Source organism: Magnolia sinica, chromosome 4, assembly GCF_029962835.1.
Source record: "Magnolia sinica isolate HGM2019 chromosome 4, MsV1, whole genome shotgun sequence".
Lineage (NCBI taxonomy): Eukaryota > Viridiplantae > Streptophyta > Magnoliopsida > Magnoliales > Magnoliaceae > Magnolia > Magnolia sinica.
The window spans coordinates 24,413,131-24,433,638 of record NC_080576.1 but is presented as its reverse complement, the minus strand read 5'-3'; the positions used below and the strand labels follow the sequence as shown (position 1 = coordinate 24,433,638).

The following is a 20,508-nucleotide window of genomic DNA, read 5'->3' as shown; positions in this document are numbered from 1 at the left end:
CAATTCCCATCGTTCTTTTTTTGAAAAAAATAAATTATTATTTATTAGCTTGTTAGTACACCCACCGTTAATTCACACTTCACTATTAGCCACCCCCATTAGGGAACTGATGCCAAGACCTCAGTGTTGAAACGATGTATCTTTCACTCAGCCTACCATTTTAACAATAGGCATTCAAATCCGCCTATTTCCTATAGTGTGGTCCAACTAAGCTTTGGATATGCTTCAATTTCAAACTTATTTCTTAAAATGAGCTGACAAAATGGATAGACGGCGTGAATAAGGCAACTACATCATGGTGGGCCTACAAAGTTTGCCGAGCAAGACTTTACCAACGCAAGCATGCCAAAGAACACGACACAGTATCTGAAATCTACTCTGTTTGTCAGTTTTACCCCCCTAACATTACAATACAAATTTGAGAATAAATCATATCTAAAACTCAAATAGGCCACTTGGAAAACAATGAGATGAAAAGGCTCACCATTTAAACTTTTCTAAAGCCTGACTGATCGATATTTATATGCCAGCCAAACTGTTAATAATTAAGGTTATTCTCATCAAAATGATCTGAAAATACAAATATTAGCTTAGTTATGTGGTTCAAATGATTTCAATGGTGGGGTTTAATTCTTGTTATTTCCTGTGGTGTGCCCCGCGTGAGTGATGGATTTACATCATTTTTGTACCAATGTATTAACATGAGCTCACAAAACTGATGGACGGAGTAGATCACATAGGAATCACAGTAGGTCTCCATGTAGCCTCCGTATGCACGATCTTCCTATAAGTGAGGGCAAAGGCAATTTGCATCCATCCAATCTATCTTTCAAGGAACTAATACTAGGCTGGGCCCATCGCACCTAATCCTTCTCAATACCATGCGCCAAACACCACGCGGTGTCGTCCGCCAGCATTTTCAATCATCCAAACTGATTTTTTTTTTTCTCTTCACTTCACCCTGGTGAGTTACACATGGCTACCAGGTTTGATGAAAGATATACACCATGGTGACCCACATGCAAACCTATGGTTGGCATCCTACCCCCGTTGTTCCACTGGTGAGGTCCACCTGAGTTATGAATGTGACTGATTTATATTCCTATCACCTAAAATTGTGGATAAAACCTGATTGATGGATAGATTGGATTTTACATATAAAACTACTGAACACCAAAGAACTTACGTATTTTACATTACAAAACAGGGCATAAAACTGGTATTAGAGAGGATTTCAGTTATAGAACACACAACTCTATGACCCAACATGTTATATATGTAAAATCCACTCCATGGGCCCACCACGTTATATATGTAAAATTCACTCAGTCTATCAGGTGAGAACCCTCATGCTCATTGTCCATATAGTGTCGGTCCGATGATAAACTTAGATATGTCATACCAATGGGAACAATGAAAAATTATACCTAAAACTTCAAGGTTATGCACAGTGGCCCATTTGAGTTTTGGATCAAGTTAATTCTTACATTTTCTTTTCATCTAGTTAAGTAACAAGCACCTGTTGTCTTGCCTCAATGATAGACTTGCTGGAGTTCCAACACGAGTCACGGGTTCAAGCAACAATTGATTACTGGATTTATTGTTGTACGCCTACGTTTGAAGAAAGAAAACCATCTTTAATTTATTTATTTTTGTCACTTTTTTATGATTTATTTTTAATTGATGTTTGCAACGGTCAGTTAATCTCAAATTACTTCTTTAATCCAATGGCTAGAACCGGCAACTGGTCCAGAATTATGAGATAATAAAGTAATGAAAACAATCAAAGTATAAACCACATGACATAAGAGATTTTACGTGGAAAACCCTCAAAAAGGTAAAAACCACGGGACCTCATCCAGATCAACAATCCACTATCAAGTAGAACGTTACAACCGATCATAAGCACACACCGCTTGGATCAAACCTTCTTTACTCACACAGGAGTGGATAAACAATAAAATAATAAAAAGAAAATGAAGAGATCTCACTGATCACGAGAACGTAGAAGCGCCGAGACGTCGACTCCCTTCCACAACTCTTTCTCTAACTCTCACACACCTTTGATAGCCCTAAACCCTTTAACAAATCCTTACAAAGCTTTAGGAAACTCTCTTGCATTACCTCTTTCATACCCTAGAAAAGCGTTAGGGACCCCTATTTATAGTTTATGAAACTCCTTTTCGCAACACGGCAAAAACCGCCTCAAATTTCCACAGTCTACACAAGATCCGGACTCAAATCTGCATAAGCTCAACTGGTTGTGCAGAATCCTTGACCAGTCGAGCGGCACCTTCGACCAGTCGAGCACATCCCACGACTGGTCGAGTACCTCGGAAATCCAAAACCTCAACTCGCTGGAAAATGAGTCGAGCCATTTCACAACTGGTCGTGTACCAGCCCTCGACCGGTCAAGCGACACTTTTTTATGATTTATTTTTAATTGATGTTTGCAACGGTCAGTTAATCTCAAATTACTTCTTTAATCCAATGGCTAGAACCGGCAACTGGTGCCCGATCCTAAGACATGATTGCAGTCAGGTAACTGCTTTTAAAAATATCAAAATCGAAAGAAAATTTAGTTTTCTTTCTTCTTCAACATAGTGGCCAAACAGTCGATGCGCACATCTCCGCCCACCCAAGGGAGGTTTGTGAGAGTCGCAATTTGGTAACATGTATTTAAAAAATTTGAAATTTTGAAAATTTGCAGCACTCTCATAGCACACCATGTAATGAATTTTCTTTTGCTTTTTCTTTTTCTTTTCCTTTATCTTTCAAGTTAGACGGTTGGGACTTAAATGTTTTGAAATTGAATTTATATTTCAAGAAAAAATATTTATTTGTAGAAAAAAAAAAGTCTCAAAATTCATTCCCCTTTCAAAGATTCTCCCAAAATATTTTGTGTGAGTTAATATCTTTCATAAAAGAAGTTATACTTATATTATGGGAAACTTTTAACATTTTCATGGAAAAGCCCTATTTAGATAGTCGAAATTTATGAGGAAAAAAATCCTTAATTTGAAGTTTTCTCTTATTTTAGTTGCAAAGAAAATTATAAATTCTAAAATCATTATTAGCTTTATTTAGAATGAACGTACATGAGGTATTGAGCCGATTATTATTAAGGGGCTGTTTGATTTTTTATTTACTAATGTAATTTATGATAAATAAATCATGACTAGTGATACATGTAATTTCAGCAGTGGTTATGATGCGTGATAGGGAGCTCGTTTGTAAAGCTTCGGGCTGTGGAGAATATATTCATACAATTTTGGCATGTACAAATTGTGGGGCCCACTGTGATATAAGTGGAGACTGTTCGCGTCCGACACAGACAGTAGTCCTGCAACGTGATATATATATATATATATATGGGAAAAGGTACTATGCGCTCGACCTCACGAGTCCGTCCCATGAGGTCGAGCTGTGTGGGCCCCACCGTGATGCGTTTCGAACATCTACCCCATCAGTCAGATGCACCATTCCATCGTGGGCCTAGGTCTCAAAAATCAAGTCAATTCGTGACTTTTGTGGGCCACACCACATACAGAAGTGGGGAGGGGCCGTGCACCATTAAAACATTCATAATCATTTTTTGGGCCCACCGAGATGTGGTTTGCAAATCCAGCCCATCCATTATGTGTGTCCCACTTGGATGAGGGTTCAGACCAAGTTTCAGTAGCATTCAAAACTCAAGTGGGCCCCACCAAGTGCTTTTATATGTTTTAACGGTGTCTTCACATGATTTTAGATGGTATGGCCCACCTGAGTTCCATATATGGCTGATTTTTGGGATATCCCATAATTTAGAGGGGACCCATCAAATGCACGATGTTGATGGTCGACACGCATCACAGTGGGGCCCACATAGCTCGACCTCACGGGAGCTTATCGTGCGGTCGAGCGCATAGTACCTTTTCCCACACACACACATGTGTATAATTATCCATGTTGTCCATATGTTTTGCTAGCTCATTTTAGTGCATGAGCCAATAAATAAAGCTGATCCAAATCTTAGGCGGACCTTATCAAAGGAAGTAATGGTGATTGAATGCTCATTGAAAACTTCTTGAGGGCCACAAAAATTTTGGATCCATGTGATTTTATAAATGGATTGGATGATAGCTACATATCTCTGTAAGCCCTAGGAATGTTTCAATTTGAATGATGGATGCCATTCACCCTCTTGTCTGGTGGTGTGTTCCACTTTAGCTTTCAATTTGCCTCATTTTTTTTGCTCATGCCCTAAAATAAAATGGTAAAACAGATGATCACGTGGATCATGCAAATACATCATGGTGGGATGTATAGATTTTAATGATACCCGATTCTTGTTCAATTTCTTGCATTTGGATGTGGTTTTTGAGGTGTAATTATATAAGTATTTTTTCTCTCATTCAAACACCCCTTATAGTTATTATTAGCTATTTACCACTATTTATAATTGGCATTTAAAAAACAAACAGCTATGTAGAATTTCCATTTGCCAGTCGAGAATGTAGACTTTCCTTTCTTGTTCTTGAAATTGGATCCAATCTTTATTTGAGTTGCTCACTGATAGTCCATTTTTAATTAAAGAAACATCTTCTTTCCTGGTCGAGTCATTCATCATACATATTTGAAGCCTTTGCCCGCCGAACCATGCTGCGGATTCCACGTGTCTTTCGGTACTTTACATGTACAGTAAGATGACGGGGCATGCATGGAATGTATTCCATTACTTTTATTTAATAAAGATATTTCTCTAACATATGCAATGTATTTGAATCAAGTAAATTCGCAAACTATTACGAGGAAAGAGAAAGAGAGAGAGAGGGAGAGGGAGGAGGTCATCAGCTCGTCCACGTGGGTCCCATCTAATAATCATCAATTGGCTCATCTTTAACAGTAGCACGTGGCCTAATCAAATCCTACCATATTACCATTGCTTCTTTTTCAAATATGGTTTGCATATGGGCCCAACTCGAATAGCGTAGCTCTATTAAATCCCGCCCCGTTACATCACCAAGCAATCCACGTCACTTTCATCATACAATCAATTTGGATTGCATGATGACCCTGACCGACATCCATGGTGACCTAATGTGGTAGGATTTAATTGGGCCACATGCAGCTGTCCGAGATGGCCTAATGCAAAACTTGTTTGATAGGTTGAGTACCTACTGAACCTGTCATCCCTAACAGCCGCATGTGGCTCAGCCAAATCCCACCATATGGGGTAACCATGTAGGCAGCCTAGTGTCCGGGTCATACTTGGATTTGATAGCGACCCCTCCGGTACTAAGCTGGTACTGGTCAAGATCCAAAAAGCTATTGGGGCACTCCATGATATACATTATGGGCCCACCATTATGTATGTGTTTGGTCCCACTGTTTATTTATTTTGCGAGCTAATACTAAGGCATGATTCCATAAATGAGGCATGCAGATGTAAAGCTTAAGTGGACCGTGCCACGGGAAGCATTAGCAATTAAATGCCCATGGTTGCCTGTTCACAACGTCACATGAACCTGGATGGAAGGAAAACATAAAAATCAGTTTAATTTAAAACTTATGTGGCTCATGAGAAGTTTTAAAGGGTGGGTGGATCCCCACTGTTTCTTTTGGCATAATCCACTTGAGCTCTGGATCTACTTTTTGGGTTGATGGCTTAAAATGACATGGAAAAATGGATAAGATGGTGGATAAAACAAATACATGATGGGGCTCATAAGCTTTCATCAGTACCATCCCATACCTATATTCTTGATACTGGAGGGGTCAGTACAAATCTGACGTAGAGTGGGTCGCGGACACTTTCATGTCCAAGATGGATCAAAGAAGGCCCGATTGGAGGCAGAAGTCATCAAGACCATCAGAATCTTAGAACAGGAATATCTCACAAAATGGAATGGGTTACTCAACGTGCCATATGTGATTTTGGGGTAAGACGAGCTACTTTATCCAACCAACCCAGTTATTCCGGGTTACCCATGCCAAATTTATGAGATTCCATCATATCGACGGTCAAATTCCATGTTTATTTCCGTTTTTACTATTTTTAGTAAGTTTTAGTTTGATTATAACTCTTCATCTGTTGGGCTTTAGGAGTTGTGTCCGACATGAAAAGTGTTTAGAAAAATTAGGAGAATAATGTGGTTAAGCCACATAGGACACTTACTATAAATAGTAAATTTACTATTTATAGTAAGTTGCAAATTTTAGGGAGTTATAATTATAGTTTAATTCCTAAACTTATTCCAAGTCTTAGTATCCCTATTTAAAGAGTTATAGACTCATTTATTCCATAGATCAATATTCAATAAATTATTTTGACTTTTTAGAATTATTTCTTGCTTTTTCCTCATGGATTTGAGAAGTCTCGTGAGGAGTCCAGAGAAACTCCGTGGATTCGAAGTAGTTATCCTTGAGGAAGACGGTGATCGACCTCATCACGTTCATCCCCGCATCAATTGGTATCAGAGCGAGGTCTCCCCATGAACCTATGTCAAGTAATGTCAGAATGAATCAAAATCTTATGGACGGTGATTCAAGGATTTATTATCTATTTGAAAGAGTGAAAGCTTTCCATCGAGAGAGTTATTTGACCATGCAAAAGCTAATTCCGATGACCATAGGAATTACTTTTTATAATAAGTGTTATTCATTTGACCATGCGAGGGCTAATTTCAATGACCATAAGAAAGAATTAAAGCTTTCCACGGGAAAGTCATTTGACCCGTAGGTAACCTCGACCGCCTCTGCAGATGCGCTAATTCCATCCTGAGCTCAAAGTGATGCTTAACCGCCCGTGGTTACGACACAACCTCGATTTCCGTAGAGCATTACCAGTGGTGAATCTAGGGCTATACCAGGATAATGCGAGTTCTAGCGATGAGGACTTCGATGATCTCTTTACCCGATGACCACCCATGGAGCAGATCATACAGATCATATTGAAAGAGACTATCGAGGTAAAGTCGAACTTCCTAATTTTAATGGATTATTACGTAGGCCGAACTTCCTAGTTTTAATGGATTATTACGTATAGAAAATTTCCTCGATGGCTTGCCAAAGTAGAACGATATTTCAATTACATAGATGTATCAGAGCATAAAAATGTGAAATTAGTAGCATTCAAATTAAAATCTGGTGCTTCTATATGGTGGGAGTAATTACAACTCTCACGTGCTTGACGGAACAAGGCACCCATCTCATCATGGCCACGGATGAGACGCCTTCTTCGATCACGATTCCTCCCTAGTGATTACGAGCATATATTGTTCCAGAGATACCAAAATTGCTAACAAAGAAATCGAACTGTCATAAATTACACTGAAAAATTCCAGTGGTTGACAACACGAAACAATCTGTCAAAAACATAATCATAGAAGGTAGCACGATTTATAGGTGGGTTACGCTCGGCGATTCAGGACCAAGTTCAGATGCACCCAGTCAGGACTGTGGATGAATTACTTCAGTTGGCAGGTAGGGCAAAAACACAGCTTGCAAGAGTTCCTATTCAACCTTACCCTTCAACTCGACCCCTCATAACAGGTCTCAATCAAGATTCAGAACTGACACGAGGAAAAGAACTAGTAGTAGGACATCCTCAACCTTCTGCAACCAATGGGAGCGACCCATCTAAGCTTCAATGCCTCGCCACCGACTTGACCATTAACAAATGGGGCATTGAAGGTGAGGCCGTAAAAGAAGACCCTGACTTTGATAAAGAGGAACAAGCCACTGAAGAAGGAGCACATGATGAAGAATGGATGGACAATGATCGTGGTGAATCTCTAGTCGTGAGGCGATTAATGTACACCCCACGAAAAGAATTACATCCACAATGACATAATATATTCCATACATGGTGTACAACCAAGTTATGATGTGATCATATACAGTGGTAGTAGCGAGAACATCATCTCGAAAGTGATGGTGGAGAAGTTGCAACTATCTACAACAAAATATCATTCCCCCTTTTCAATTAGTGGATTAAAAGTGTCAACAAGACCAAGTTAACTAAATAATGCACTGCCTCGTTTTCAATTGGTAAAACTTATAAAGATCAAATGCTTTGTGATGTGGTAGGCATGAAAGCATGCCATATGTTACTTGATCGACCATGGTAGTCAGACTATGATGCAACCCACCGAGGATGAGACAATGTTTACATATTTGTTAAGGACAGTCGAAAGATAATCCTTGCCCCTATGACACCAGAGAAACACCCCGAAGCTTCTAAAGTGGAGGAGAGCTCCCTCTTGACCATTCGAGGTTTCGTGGAGGAATTCAAGGAAGACGACGAGGTATACACCCTAGTGGTAAAGGGTGAAGAATCGAAGCCCTTAGACATTCCTCCAAGTTTAAAGTCTTTCCTTAATGAATTTAAAGAAGTCTGACCTGAAGATTTATTTGATGGATTGCCCCTTATGAGGGACATCCAGCATCACGTAGGCCTTGTCCCTGGGCTAGCTTGCCCAACCGCCTTCACTGTCAGGTGAGTCAGAAAGAATGTCAGATCTTGAAGGCATGAGTGAAGGATTTGATTGATATTAGTCAAGTCAAGGAAAACATGAGTATATGTGTTGTGTCAGCAAGAGCCTAATGCCAATTACAAGAAAATAACTAATAAACATCGGCGTCGAAAGTTATCTAGAATCATGAGCCAAGTTCCTTAAGTAACTCGAGGATGAGTTTTTTTCAAGTGAAGGTGTCTAATGTAAAACGTGTCATAGATACATTCCCATACATGGTTGGACCAAAAGAAGGTGGATCGTAAATTGATCATAACTTTTGATCCGGTATCGTTACGGGGCACTGATCGAGTATCAAGAACCAAAGCAACACGAGAACTCAAGGACGAGTTCTTTAAAGTGGAGGGACTTATGTAGAGCAGGTCGTGGACACTTTCATGTTCAAGATGGATTAAAAAAGGCCTGATTGGAAGCGGAAGTCATCAAGACCGTCATAACCTTAAAACATGCATATCTCGCAAACCGTAATGAGTTACTCGACGTACCATATATGATTTTGAGGTTGGACGAGCTACTTTATCCAACCACCAAGTTGCCCACGCCAAATTTGCGAGATTCCATCATATCGACGGCCAAATTCCATGTTTATTTCGTTTTTACTATTTTTAGTCACTTTAGTTTAATTATAACTCTTCATCCGTTGGGCTTTAGGATTTGTCTCCAACATGAAAAGTGCTTAGAATAATTAAGAGAATAATGTGGTTAAGCCACATAGACACTTATTATAAAAAGTAAATTTACTATTTATAGTAAGTTACGAATTTTAAAAAGTTTTATTTGTAGTTTAATTCAAATTGAACAACACTTAATATCTCTATTTAAAGGGTTATGGACTGGTTTTTTCATTAATCAATCAAATTACGAACTTTATAGAATTTATTTCTATTTTTCGCTTTCTTTTCTAAGACGGTGATCGAGTAGTTATCATTGAGGAAGATGGTGATTGAACTCATCATGTCCCTACACCAATGACCAATTACAAGGAACTTAGTATGATATAGTGTATTCAGTAAAATCTGTAAGGTCCACCGATTTGTATGTGTCTTATCCAGATCGTTCACCCATTTTACAGATTATTTTAGGCATAAGCCCAAAATTAAAGTACATCCAAATCTTAAGTGGATCTTGGCCGGGCAGACCGGATGGGATTAGATTGTATTGGAAGAGATTAGAGGAGCAATCCCGGATTGGCGGCGTGCAAACAGCACATTGAACTTCTGCTGGATTGAGCAATCCCATGGGATTGCCAACAGCAATCCACCGACATCACCATCATTACCTTGAAATCCACCCAATCCCTCCTAATCACATCTATTTTTCCCGGACATTTGGGTGACTGATTGGAAGGGATCGTCGGCAGATTCCAGGATTGGCCAGTGGGCCAAACCTACTAGGTGATAGATTCCCGATATAGCAATCCACCGGTGCACCATCATTACCTGCCATCCACCCTAATACAATCTAATCCCATGGGATGGGACCATCCAAACACGCCCTTAGTGGATCACACCATGGGAAATAATGGAATAATGATGTCCACCATTAAAACCTTCTTAAGGTCATATTGATGTTTATTTGTCATATAACCTGTTAATAAGGTCACAAAGACATTGACGAAGGGTAACACAAATATTAGATTATCCAAAACTTCTTTAGCCCTCGAGACATTTTCAACTGTAGGTGTTTGATTACCACGGCTTCGTGTGGTGTGGTCCACTTGAGCTTTGGATATGCTTCAATTCGTTGACGGTCTACAATGAGCTGGTAAAAAGGATGGGCGGCGTGGATAAGACACATAGATCATGGTGGGCTCGATACCTCTAGACGGCCTGTGGTTCAAAATTCACCCAAATCAGACAATCTTAGCCATCCATTTTGCTTCATACATTTTGGGCGAATCCTTGACCATCGGCCATCCCTAGTGGGGACCACTAGATTCACCATCCCGATCCCCAGTTTACCCAGCCGAGTTTACTGGAGAGAGGTGGGCCTATATTCAAGGGGAAGAGTATATAGGTAATTTACGTCATCAATGGCATTATTCCGAAATGCAAGTGGGAGAAGCGTATAAAAGAGGCGTTGGTTTTTTTGTCTTAGAAATGGAAAAAAAGAAAAGAGAGAAAGGGAAAGGAGAGACGTTGAGAAACCTCCATTCCCGGATAGCGAGGAAAGGAGTAAAACGTATTTTCCCATTTCTTTTCAGCTCTCCTTGGAATATTCCTTTCCCTTCTCTCTTCCCTTTTCTAATTCCCAACATATAAATACCAGATTTCCAGTCGCTTCTCCAAACATCTCTCTCTCTCTCTCTCTCTCTCTCTCTCTCTCTCTCTCTCTCTCTCTCTCTCTCTCTCTGGATCGAGCGCTCGTGGCTGAGGAAGAAACACACGGTACTGATCTACGATTGCTGCTCTCTTTCTCCTCGTAGCTGAGGTAGAAATATACGGTATCGATTTTCGATTTCTGCTCTCTTTTCACCATCTCGGAGTACTCTCTATCTCGTAGATTGAGCGTTTCTTATGATTATTGAGGTTTTTTCTTCGATCGGAAGATTATTTCCGTTACAGGTTTTGGATTTTGCTGTTGAGTCGGTCGCGATTTGGACATGGGAGATTCGATTTCTGTTAGTTTTTGCGATTTCTTCTTTAGTGCGTTTTTTTTATATAGGGGAGCCATTGGGATAGGAATTTTATAGCAGATTCGATTAAAATCTGGAAGGATCGTTATTGGAGCTTTGATTTCTGCTCTTTCCTGATTTGAGCTGTTTTATTCGCCATTAGAGGATTTGTGCGATCTAGCAGTTTTTGCTGTAAAAGACTGTAGAGAGTATCGTCCGGAACCGGTACGTATCGCCCGAAACGATACCGATGTATCGGCCCGAAACATCCGATACAGGCAGATACGTGGCTGTATCGTTGGTGAACGATACGATACCTGACACACCGATTTCAAACCTTGGTGGGAGGCGGTCCCACGATGCCTGCTCCTTCTGCCTCACCATCTGATGATCCTAGCTGCTCATCCAGAAGGATCCACTATAAATCGATCAGATATCTCACCGTCCATACCGTGTAAGTTAGAATCAACGGTCCAGAAAAGCAGTTTCTTACTTGCCTTGAATAGATGGTGAGGATCTCAGTAGATTTTTCTTTCCTCCGTGGAGCATATAAGCTGGATGAACGCTTTGGATCATCACGCGGCTGCGAGTTCGGAGCCAGATCGCATGGGAAATCTTTTCCTTTTTATCTTAATAGTTTTTTATATATAGGGATTTCGTGCTAAGGGTACACGCGTCTGCAATAGAATTCGTGTACGCGCCGTACATGTGCCAGCATGGCACGTACGTGTGAGATCTGTTCCATCCATCAGATTGGTCGGATGGGTTTTAGAAAACTTCAGTCAAGTTTTTCAGAGCCGTCGATTTTTTTTGCAAACCGTGACCCAACTGAACGGTAGATCAACCTACTTGATTGGGCAGGGCATCTATCCAATGCTTCCAATCAGATGGATGGACTGGATCTTGGAAATTTCGTGCCATGCTGGCACTTTTGTAGCCTGAACATGAGCTTTATTGCACGCGTGTGGGCCTAGCAAAGGTTTTTTTAAAAAAAAAGCTGCAATCTTGATTCCTTCTTTCATTTTTCTTTTTGGCCAAATGTTTCCATGATCCGGACCGTTCACTGGGTATTTCCCCATTTGGATTGATTGCTATCACGAGTTTCAACAGTTGACAAATCACACCCGTCCAATTGGTAGAGCTATTGTTTGGATGGTTAAGATCGTATGATTTTTTATTAAAACTTTCTTTTCTAGGATATTGGAAATTATTTCATATCATAGGATTTGGGTAGTGGAATGTGGACCCCATTTGGAGTGTCCCTATCAAGTACAAGTTTCAGGTAGGACGTCTGAATTAGGGCGCTTTTGGTGGTTATTTCCCTTGAAGGAAAGTACCCAAGGTGATCAAAGAGGGAAATGAATAGCCACCAACCGTACACGTCCCTGCATGGAACACGTGTGCGGGTATGGGCCACTCGATCAGGTGAGAGTCACCGTGCTCCGTCGTAGATATCGACGTCCTCTCATCGAGTGGGCCGCACGTGTAAATTACAGTAGACAGCCGGTCACTTCTTTCTTCTGTCCATTGTTTCCATACACGTGACATGCACATGATGAGCTGAATGTCCCGATTTTTTAGCCCCACCTGCTGAATGGCCGAGATCTCTTCAATCTTTTCCCGTTCATTCTCCTTGGACTTCTCTATCGCGAGGAGATTACAGGAAGTGGGGATGATGAAATTGACCCTTGAAACCTTCTACTGCCTACAGTGAGCCCTAATGGGTTTCATGTCTAGGCGTTTCATTTCCACTTTTTTTTTTTTTTTTTTTTTTGAGGATATGCTCCAATTCTAGGCTCATGCTCTAAAACTAGCTGAGGCAATAGATGGATGATGCAGATAATACACAGATATCAAATGGGGGCATAGAGTTTATATCAAATGGGGGCATAGGGTTTATTCAGACCGTGCTGAGTGACCCGCGCGCTGAGTTATTCGGTACGACAATCAGTGGACAATCTACCCAAGGGGGTACTGTGCATGTAGCTACATGGTGCGAGGACGCTAGGGCCCCCCATGATATATGTATTTCAATTCCATTGTCCAACCATTTTTCCATATTGGTGTAGGGTATGATTTCAAAACTGAAGCATATCCAAAGTTAAAGTAAACCACACCATGAGAATCAGTGGGGATTTAACACCCGCCAGTAGTAACTTATCTTAATTTCTACTTATAAAGTAGACCACACCATAAGGGGACGGTTGCAAGTTGCTTTAGATAAGTTACTTATGCCACAAGTAACTTATCTTAATTTCTACTTATTAAGAAGGTAAGTACATTTGTTAAGCAAATACTTATTAGCTTCTCCTTTCTGTCTTAAACAAATACTTATTAGCTTCTCCTTTCGGTGTCTTTTATTTTTTTCTTCAACAACTTATGAAAAGTAGAAAAACTATAAAAAAAAATTAACTCTATTTATCATTTACTTTTAAGTAAAGAAGTTACTTATAACTAATTATAAACCAAACTTGTTTATTTGAAATAAGTTACTTATCGATCACATTAAGTAGAAAAGGTAATTTATTTGGTAGTATCCAAATGAGCCCCAAGTAGTATGAATGGGATGACAAATAAATTGTCGGATCGGATACTCTCCCATCAAGGACCTTGCCTGAGACGGATGTCAAGGGCTTTGTGGGGTCCATCATTATATATACGTTTTATTTTTATCTATATATTTTGAAAGTTCATTTTAGAGCAGAGCCTAAAACAGAGTCAGATGAAAGTAGACCTCATCACAGGAAGTAGTGGGGATTGAAAATCTACGGTTGAGAACTCCTTGGATCCGATGTAGTTTTGTATCAAGCTGATATTTATGTTTTATCCTTCATACAGGTCCATGTGACCTCATGAACAAGGTAGATGGCAAATAAACATTAGGCAGGCCTCAGCGAGTTTTCAATGATAAGAGTTTAATCCATGCTGAATCGTATAGTGTGGTACACATGAACTTTCAAATTGCCTCCTACTTAGCATCATGTGCTAACGTTATCTTTCAAAATAGATGGACAGAGTGGTTAAACATATACATAATGGTGTGCCCCACAATGCCCTGACCTGACCGTCCGTCTCTAGCCTGGTGGGGTAGTACCGAATCGGCTCCCGCAACATCACTGTAGGCCAAGGTTTAAACAGTGGATGTCATTATCCCACGGTTTCCTGTGGTGTGGTCCACTTAAGATCTTGATATGTTTCGATTTTGTGCTTATTCCCAGAAATAATCTGCCAAAATAGATATACGGCGTGGATAAAATGCATACTTCATGGTGGGCCCCACAAAGTCCTGACATCAGTGGACCCACGCAATCCACGTCCGTTGTAATCGAATCATCACACGTGCCAACGTATGTTAGGTAATCCGGGACGCTCATCAGAAGGTGCATTGGTTCAAGAACAGTAGCCGGTACACTCAGCAGATTAACGGCAGCACATGCGCGTCGAAATAGACCATTGATTATCTTATTCATTCGTAACCGTCCGTTTCTTGGTTCACGTTTGCCGCGCTACACCTACTATAAACATTCATAATAAGGATCCTCCAACAAACTTCTCGAATCCCGTACGAATGTTCCTCGTGGACGCGTGTGCGGATGCCCTGTAACTTGAGGAGAAAGAGAGATTCTCAATTATTATTATTTTTTTATTTATAATTCCGTGAGCTTTATTTTATTATTATTTATCTGATATATATAAATAAATAATTTTTCAGGTTGGTGGAAAAGAAGAGGAAAGGAATCTAGGGCAAGGCCGATCTGAGAGGTTCGAGAAACTTCCAAACTCGAATTTATTTATTAGTTATTTATAGACGGTTTGCTGCAAAAGCTAGCACACGTGCCATCAGGGCGTACGTGTGCTCGATTCTATCTCTCCATAGGTGGGCCGTCTCTCTATTTATTGCCCTTCTCCGTGTCTAAGAAGCGTTTGGCGATTTGTTGCATGCTTTTATAGGAGCGGAACTGAAACGTAGGATTGAGTAAATTTCTGTCGCTGGTCGGATCTTGGACGGTTGTTTTGGTGGTGAGGGCGAGGTATAGAAAAGCGGGAAGACATCACGTTCCGTGGTCGGGACCTGAATATCGGCGAGTAGAGAGTTGGGATGGGCGAGGAGGCAGTATCGTCGCCGAAGAATCGGGTGAAGTTCTTGTGCAGTTATGGGGGGAAGATATTGCCCAGGCCATCAGACGGACAGCTCAAGTACGTGGGTGGGGTCACACGTGTCGTGGCTGTCCCCCGTGACATCACCTTCTCAGGCGAGTTTCTTCCCCTTCTGCTTTTTTCATATGCTTTCCTGCTCAACATTATACCCGATTGCATTGCATTCTAATCCGCCGTTCGCGTTTTTGGACCGTCCAATTTGTGGACTTCGACCTAGATTGAGCATAACCTGAAAATCACACTGATTGGACAATCTGAACGCTTGATTTGCCCTACTGATCCTATTGTTTCCAATTCTCCGTTTTTTTTTTTTTTAAACACTGAATGGACGGTCCAGAATGGCTATATATAGCCCTTTCCCATAACATAAAAAGGGGAATGATTGCGTGCATTCGAGCTGAGTCGGGCACACCCGCAATGTTTATGTTTAATCCAAACCGTTCATTAGGGTAGACTCCTCGTGGGCATGGTACATCCCCAGAATCATCCCTGTCAAACTCAGGTGGGACACACCACATGAGCAATGTACAATCATTTCTACAGCCTATGTATCCACTTGTTATGGCTGACTTTAAAATTTGAAAATTTTGAGATTTGGTTAGCCTTAATCATGGTGGGGCACACCTGATGAGTGGGTGTGAGATGATATATACACTACACGGTGGATCCATATTCCATCTAGAAGTTTCTAGAGTGGGTCTCTCCTCCCTAATGTTTGCCCTGTGGGTCAGCTAAGTTATGAATCGGGCTGGATTTTGGGATGTAGGCCTAACATTGGGGCATATCTAATGGACCGATTAGATGGTATTCACACATCATTGTAGACCCCACTTAGTTTGAATGTACGAGTAATTCACATGAACTAACGATAGATGATATTCAGTTTGGACTGACGGTTATCCTCTTTTAACTGTCCATTTCTTTCATACATGTGAGGATTGATATAGGTGGACCCCCTTCTATAGGTCTAGGCACATTGAGTGCTGGCTCGACTCAAACATGACTTCACCCGTCTCTTTCTCTACTCTAGCGCTAATTGCTCACATGTCACTGCACATGAATTCTCAATTGCCACCATGGCCAAACCTAATATCAGCCAAACTGGACAAAATCCCAATTGCTTGTTACAATGCTCAACAGTAACACTGGCGCCTTTTCCCACACAGAGCACTCAGGATCTCCCAGTCAACCTGATTTTGGCCATAGCCCCATGGGTATGCACATGGTGATGGGCTGGCCTGCCTGATGAGCGGTCTGTATCATGTACACGTGTGCCATACTCAGATTGCATAGTGTAGCACACAGCACGGTTCTTGGTCAGTGCTGGAAAAGTTGTGGGCCCTACCATTATGTATGTGTGTGTTTTACCCACATTGTCCATCCATTTTGCCAGTTCATTTTAAAGCATGAGCTGAAAATTAGGCAGATCGAAATCTCAGGTGGACCACACCACAGGAAACAGTGGTGAGTGGTGATTGAACTGCCACATTAAAAACTTCCTAGGACCCACTATACTGTTTATTTGCCATCCAACCTATTGATTGGGTCACACAGACCTGGATGAAGGGAAAACACAAATATCAGCTTGATCCCGAACTGTTGTAGCCCCCAAAAAAGTTTTTAATGGTGGGTGTTCAATCACCACTGTTTCCTTTGGTGTGGTCCACCTAAGATTAGATCTGCCTCATTTTTGGGGTCATGCCCTAAAATGAGCTGGCAAAATGGAGGAACGGTATGTGGATAAAACACAGACAATGAGAACTGTCCAAATTGAATTCCTCTGCATGTCTCTCTTTTGTTAACATTTCTTTCTTTTTTCCTCCTCCTTGCAGAACTGATGAAGAAGGTGACTGGCTTGTTGGAAGGCGACCTAGTCCTCAAGTACCAGCTGATTCCAGAGGAACTCGACACCTTAGTCTCTGTCACATGTGATGAAGATCTCAACCACATGCTCGATGAGTACAATCGCCTGTCCAAATCATCATCCCACGGCGGGGCTCCACGGTTTCGCACCTTCCTCTTCCCATCAACCCCCATCACCTCGAGCAGCATTGCTGGGGACTCTACCACCAATCCGCTAGAGCAGCGTTATGTTGATGCTATCAATGGTATCTTACGTTCTCCTAGCAGCGTGGGCCACTCGATCTTCACCGTCTCTTCCACAGGCTCTTCACCCAAGTCCATCGCCCCTGAAACCTCCTACAATTCGGATCACGATGCAGTCATGTGTAACAGTGTAGTTGGCTGCAGCCATCATAGTCGTTGCATACAACAGGAGGTGCACAAGGTGCATAGCTCACCCAACCTACTTAGCAATGGGCCTTACCAGCACACCCACCATCAGCATTTCCACCACAACATGCTTGTTGGAAAGCCAATGCCACCGGCAGTGACAGTTCGAGCTGATGCTGCACGGATTCAGACGGGGCAGGCTGTGAGGTACTACTCTCCAGTTGGGCCATGCAGGGTGAGTGGTGGGTACGTAGGATGCGGACACATGGATGGGTGTGGGGCCTATAGGAGTGGAGGACTAGGGGATGGAGATGGCCTCCCACGGAGCCCCATGAGACACAGATGGGAATAAGAGAGAGACTGATCATCTGATCTGCCTACTATAGTGGGTCTTGGTTCAAATGGTTTTTTTTTTTTTTTTGGGTCTGTGGTGTTTGGAAGATGTGCAATGAAGGTTGTTAATGTAGGAGGGATTTGCAATTCTTTCAAGATCATGGATTGGCAGGTTTGAGTAAAAGGGATGTGGTGCTTTTGAAGAGAATCCCTTGGGGGGAATACACAAGAAAGCAGAGGAAATTCTATTGTTAAAAGAGTAAAAGATTTTCATCGGGTGGATAATTTTTTGTTGAAACCAATTCGTGATATAGAATCCGTTGAAAATGGGTCAATACATTTTCCCTTACAGGATTTTTCTTTCTTTTATTTATTTATTTTGGGGGGGTGGGTGGGCTGGCTTGGAAATGGATTATGGAATAGTAGGATTTGTCGCATAGAAAGACAAACATGTCCCATAAGTGTTTAGCCTAAGCAATTAGGCAGAACTGAAACGGATCGAGAAAATTCAGCTTGTTCATGAATAGTGAGCAAATACTCTCTCTCTCTCTCTCTCTCTCTCTCTCTCTCTCTCGTTTTGGATGGTAAGCTTTATTAACCGACCAAAAAGGTGGAATGCCTAAAAAAGGGTAGCGGATTGGCTAGTGTACCTCACACTATATAGCTGCTGTATTACACTATATAGCTGCTGTATTGACCTCAGTGAGTTCTGTGGGTCTGATCATGAGGTATGTGTTATATCCAAACCGTCCATTCATTTGACGAGCTTGTATTAAGGCTTGAGACGAAAAATAAGACAGATCTAACTATCAAGTGGACCACACTGTAAAAAGCAGTAGGGGATTGAACGTCTACCATTGAAACCCTTTTTGGGATCACAGAAGTTTTGGATCAATATAAATAAATAAATAAAAAATTCCTCTTTATTCAAGTCTTTGTGACCTTATGAATAGATTGGATGGAAAATAAACGTTATGGTGGGCCCTAAGAATTGTTTTAGGGTGAAAATCATTATCTCCTCTGCTAATTGTTGTGTGGTCCAGATGATCTTTGGATATGATTCATTTTTTTGGATAATGCTCTAAAATGATCTCTAAAAATAGATGAACGGTGTAGATATAATGCTCTAAAATGATTCAGAAGCAGAACTGAAATGGATCGAGAAAATTCAGCTCGTTCATGAATAGTAAGCAAATACTCTCTCTCTCTCTCTCTCTCTCTCTCTCTCTCGTTTTGGATGGTAAGCTTTATTAACCGACCAAAAAGGCAGAATGCCTATAAAACAAACAGAGCATCAAACCAATAAACAAGACGACTTGTTCAGTGGAAATAAAATACGTGCCATTAGCCCTTGGTCGTGTCCAAAACAAGACTGAAACAATACCACGGTTCAGGAAAAGCAAACTAAAGCCGTTTATATATCATAAGATGTGTTAACTCTTTATTTCCAACCAAAGACATCAGAAGCTGCAGTTAAGCGAGAAGGAGACGATGCACAGCTTTCATGGGAACCACCTGAACGAGCTTCAGAACTTGTGGCAATGCTCAGCCATACTTAAAAGTCTCCAAGAGTAGTCAAGCCCATCGAAAATGTAAAGGAAATCTTAAGCATTGAAACTGATCAGAATGGAGCAGAGGAAATCTTAAGCATTGAAACTGACCAGAATGGAGCAAGAGCCAGCGAGCCTGGATTTCGAACTTGGGTCCAACTCTCCAGAGCCCTCTTCGAACTTTTTGAGTGCATGTTAACAGCCCTAGTCTACTCTTCTCCCTAAATGATATCACCTTTACAAACAGCAGCTTGCGTGCAAACCAGCTCCAACTCACCAATTACCTGTCCCCTCATATAACAGGCCAAACCTTGTGCAAAATGAATGTTAATTCTACAGGCAACTTGCCAAAGGCCACACTTAAGAGCCCACCTCATTTCTGGGACACACCATCTTTCCCTAACATGTCCAGCAACCATGTAATAGTGGGTGCACATGCAAGATGAGTGTAGGTCCAGCAAACCTCCACTATGAAGTAGGAGGAAGCAAAAAGCTAGTCCTAATTGTTGGGTCGCATTATCCTTTTAATCAGGACCATTAGTTCTTGCTCTATGAGGTTGTCAGGCAGCGTGGCTTTCAAGGGGCTTGGATTCAAAATCTGAGTGTTTGACAGCTTGAATTTTGAATCATGTGAAATTCAGAAATTGTGTTTGGCAACCTGGATTTTGATTAGAATTATAGTGTGTTTTTTTCTCACATGTGAATAAATTTAATGATAGAAATATTCACAAAATTTCCAACATAACCAATATAATCTTGGGACTGTAGATTGGGAACAGCAGGGTTACACTTGGTTTCGATTGAGCTAACCCGTGCCACTAGCATAATATCTATGGGCTTACAATCGAAATACCAAAAGGAAGATCTCGAATCTTTTTGAGGATTTAAGGGGTCAAATTCCTCTTAAATCCTTGCTATCAAAGGTCCTTAAAAAAGGGATGAAATGGATTCGCAAACAAACTACTCTTTACATATTCACCCGATTGACACTAATCTAAGGCATAAAATAAAATAAAATAAAAATAAGAGGAAGAAGAAGAAGACACCCGTTCCTTTCTTTAAAAGCCTTTCCAGAGAACCGCGTCTGCAATTGTGGGCTTTG

The 20,508-nt window shown here is 41.1% G+C and overlaps 1 protein-coding gene across 4 annotated transcripts; it reads left to right on the top strand.

Moving 5' to 3' along the window:
* The first annotated feature begins 10,620 nt into the window (after nucleotides 1-10,620).
* Nucleotides 10,621-18,207, top strand: LOC131242807 (uncharacterized). 4 transcript variants are annotated; one of them, XM_058241699.1, is made up of 4 exons: nucleotides 10,621-10,906; nucleotides 14,846-14,895; nucleotides 15,085-15,386; nucleotides 17,124-18,207. In XM_058241699.1, exons 3-4 carry the CDS (start codon nucleotides 15,233-15,235, stop codon nucleotides 17,873-17,875), a joined length of 906 nt encoding a protein of 301 aa, XP_058097682.1. In that variant the 5' UTR covers nucleotides 10,621-10,906; nucleotides 14,846-14,895; nucleotides 15,085-15,232; the 3' UTR covers nucleotides 17,876-18,207. The 4 variants fall into 4 exon arrangements, with proteins under 4 accessions (XP_058097682.1, XP_058097683.1, XP_058097685.1 ...); XM_058241700.1 differs by having other exon boundaries at nucleotides 10,621-10,949; XM_058241701.1 differs by lacking the exon at nucleotides 10,621-10,906 and adding an exon at nucleotides 10,939-10,962.
* The last annotated feature ends 2,301 nt before the right edge of the window (nucleotides 18,208-20,508 follow it).